Source organism: Sinocyclocheilus anshuiensis, unplaced genomic scaffold (genome assembly GCF_001515605.1).
Source record: "Sinocyclocheilus anshuiensis isolate Anshui unplaced genomic scaffold, SAMN03320099.WGS_v1.1 scaffold319, whole genome shotgun sequence".
Lineage (NCBI taxonomy): Eukaryota > Metazoa > Chordata > Actinopteri > Cypriniformes > Cyprinidae > Sinocyclocheilus > Sinocyclocheilus anshuiensis.
In genome coordinates, this window is record NW_015552566.1 from 462,607 (window position 1) to 466,544 (window position 3,938).

Here is a 3,938-nt window from a genome sequence, read left to right on the forward strand (position 1 = left end):
TAACATTATTTTATTTATCCATTATACTGAAGAGACCTTTTTGAAAGAAATATGTTGTTTGTTTGTTTTGTTTTGTAATTTTGAGATGTTCAGTTTTATTTTGGTTTTAGAAAATATACGTGATTGCTCTCCTCACAAATCAACACTTTCTTGTTTTTGTTTCATGCTCTCTGTGCCTTGCCCTGGACTTTTATGTCACTCTGCAGAAAAGTGCACATGCTGTCCTAACTTTAAGGAAGCTGGTCAAATTATTTGTTCTTTAGCTTTTATTGAACCAGAAGAAATTATTTGGTTTTTCATAAATGTATCATTCATGAGGACCATACCAATTTCATGGCTGAAGTACATCCTCTACTCTACGCTGTTTTAGTGCAAAATGACTTGCCAGACTGAAGCCAGCCAAACAATGCCACTTGTAATGAAATCCATCTCGGTTCAGCTATGCACTGGCTTATAATATAACTTTTGATTATAGCTTGTGAAACCATGACCACCTCTGTTACTGGTTGAAACCATTCATGTTTTTCTAATACATTCTTTCTTAGCCAAAAAACGTCAACCTTTCCCTTTTCTCAGCCTTCATTCCAGGGTGAATTATGGACAATGTGATTAGAAATGTGAAAATGGGAACGCTGAATAGACTCAATTAGAGATGCTTTAGTGCAGGAACTGAGGTTATATCCACCCTCCCGTCTCTGAAGACAGGCCTCACTGGACTCCCTCATTCAAACTAATCTGCACCTCTCTATCTCCTCCTGTAAATCTATTTACCAAGCCTTAAAAGCCATTTCTCAATGTTTAGACTGCATTAATGAAACATTCCCCCCTGCCCTCCTGCGTCCCAAAGGAAAAAGCATTTAATCTCCATCAAAGTATTTAAAACAAAATACTGTGTGTGTATTTGGCCACTCTAAATTTGATTACCGTCACTTATGTAAAACAATAATTGAGCTGGTAAACCTTTCTTCACTATTTATACTGTTATGATCACAAAGTGGAACGTTTGCTCAGTTATGATCTCTTTCACCTTATGTTTTTATGAGATATTACAAAACTTACATATGCAGTGGCCACATAAGCCATATTTTTATCATACCAAGTGGCATTTAATTTAAAGAAGTATAGCATATGAAGACTTTTCAAACAAAACATTTAAAAAAAAAAAAAAAAAACTTCACATCCTGTCTGCTCTACACTGTCCTATAGTAATAAAAGGCAGAATGCCAAGAATAAATCCTTTAAAAAAGTTGTAGTTAAGACTGCTTAGAAGATGCCAACATCTACTTATGCTGCTTATTTGAATTCTGAAATAAGCTGTGGTGGCTTCAGCAATGAAAGAGCAGATGTCAAATGCGTTGTGATTATAATAGAAAACTTAGAAGGCTGAGATACTCATCTCCATTGGGTGCATTAATAGTGCCAGCATTTGACCTACTGGCTTTGCAGGATAGATGAAAAGCTCATTAAATCCTGCATGGTGATGTGGGGGTTTAGCAGTCAAAGGGACAGAATGAAAACTGTGGAGCCGCACCGAACCCCAGTAATGGAAGGTGAGAGTCCTTATTGTTTCAACAGAGTGAGCAGGATCATAAGGAGGTCCAGGTACAAGACAGCAGGGGAACGAGAACTGACAGCTTAGGTGACAACTCTTGAGTAATGCTAACCAAATGGGCAAAATCATTTACTGTGGCACTGTTGATATTGGTTCTTCATGATTAATCTCCTGTGCTTGTGTTTTTCTTCATTTGTAAGTTACATCTGCTAAATGAATCAATATAAATGAAATTCCTTACAGTTGGATTTCTTTGTTGTGCTTGTTTCAGTGTGATTTTAAGCCTTATGAAAGCAGCAGTGAGCTCACTAAGCCTAGATGTGTGAATTACTGGATTTACATTACTTATAATGCAAAATGATTTAATGCTTTAAGTAAAGAAGCAATTTGCTGAGCTATAAAGCGTCAGAAATCCCCATCGCTATATGTTCACTCACAATGACGCCAATCTATAATTATTCAATCATGGCCCACTTAATATGATTGGGAGAGGATAACTTTCGTTTGACTTGAGCTGATTTGTAATTTGCATTATTGCCGCTATCTGTCATTAGATTAGAAAGTTATTAACTTTAGATTTAAACAGCCCAGGGCTCCTATGATTATTAGAACATGTTGTTCCAAAAGGCACAGATTATTGTGACTATGCTTCGTGAGCAATCTTTACTTGGAAATAATTTGGTGAAGATTATTTTCATGATGTCTGTACTAATGATTTGTGCAAAGTTGGGTAATATAGTAGCTGTCATAATTAGCTGGGAGAACCGTCTTGTGTTAAAGACAGAATATGAATCAGACCTTTGCTGTTTTCTTCTTACTGTCATCTTAACAGCAACAAAAAGAAGTCACACCACCTGCCTCACTAACATAACACACAGTTGGCAAGTACTCTGTCTTCAGCCGTTGAAGGAATGAATTTGTGTTCATTTTTGTTGTCATATTTTTTCTACAAGGAGTTTTTGTTTAAAGCTCTTGAAGATAAAGAGTGAGATACCTCACGGTGCTTTTCAACACCATAACAACTGCACAACCAGTCAAACATCAGCACCTGCCTATATATATGGATGCATGTGTGTAGAATTATAATAGAATTATAGAATGTGTGTGTTTGTGTGTGTATATGTTCATGTCTAACTAATTTCAAGCATTTAAGCAGAAGATTTTACATCAAAAGTTTTTTAAGATCAATCGAAGCAACCTTTTGACAAGTCATCCTAAGTATGATCTGCACTCTCATTTTGAATTCCTGGATCTCAAATTTTACACTTTGATTTCCACATTAGCCAGTCTTAATTAAAAAACATGCTTTCAATTAATTCCTAGCCGTTCCATTCCTTTGGACGCCTTCACATGGTAATATTAAATAACATTGTCATCATGCATGTCTAATTAATTAGTCACACAATGCTCAGTAATTGCATGCAGCACTAGTGACCTTTGGTTTGATCGTATCTTTTTCATGTTCTCCCCTTAGTGACCCTACGCAAGCACAGCGCTTCTCACTGGCGCATGCAGAACATCGCCCAGGAATCTGTTGACAGCTCGGATGATGAGTTTTTTGATGCCCGAGGTAAGTGTCACTTACTTCCAACTAGGGCTGCACGATTAATCGCATGCGATATTTAACGTGCATCTAATCGTGCAGCCCTACTTCCAACCCTTTGTAATACCTTGATGGCTTCAGCTCTTCAGCATCTGTGCCCTACTCTCTCTCAATTTCTCTCTCTCTCTCTCTCTCTCTCTCTCTCTCTCTCTTTATGTCCATCATATGCTGTCCATTACAGGTGCATCATATCATTATGGATGTATTCCTCTGAAGTAGGCACTAAAAAACCTGTAAACCTGTATGAAATAGATTTTTAGGCCTCTTTCATGATGAACGCAAATGCTAAACTGGCTTTCTGTTATTTTGATATGGATTGTTGTGATGTGACCTGACTGAACAGTGTAGTCTGTCGTCTATCATGTACCAAGCCTTGATTTAACATTACTGTACTTTTGTTTGTAATATGGTCCAAATAACAAGCCTTTACAGTCAACATGGTGAAAACTGGCAGCCATATGTGCTTGTCAGCTTACAAGTGTCCCTGCACCAGCGAGCCAATCGAGGCCCATACAATAAATAGCTCAAGATTTGCGTCTTCAGCAAAATGTCACCTTTAAACAAAATCCTCTATCTAAATTGACTAGGCTTCACTTTACCTTCCTCAGCAGGTAAGTGCTGGGCGGTATGACCAAAAATTTATATCACGGTATTTTTCAAAATTATACCGGTTTCACGGTACATGACGGTATTTTTTTTTCATGCATGACCGGGTGTTAACCATATTTTCTACTGATTGAGAGAGGAAATACTGCAGTATATTGACTTAGAATGCCCTATTCT

The 3,938-nt window shown here is 37.3% G+C and overlaps 1 protein-coding gene across 1 annotated transcript in view; it reads left to right on the forward strand.

Annotated features, from left to right (window-relative positions):
• Positions 1 to 3,938, forward strand: part of LOC107664939 (membrane-associated phosphatidylinositol transfer protein 3-like) — an 89,329-nt gene that overhangs the window by 11,684 nt on the left and 73,707 nt on the right. The window contains exon 2 of the mRNA XM_016455638.1: positions 3,027 to 3,122. Coding sequence (XP_016311124.1) covers positions 3,027 to 3,122 — 96 coding nt within the window. The remainder of the gene's footprint in view (positions 1 to 3,026; positions 3,123 to 3,938) is intronic.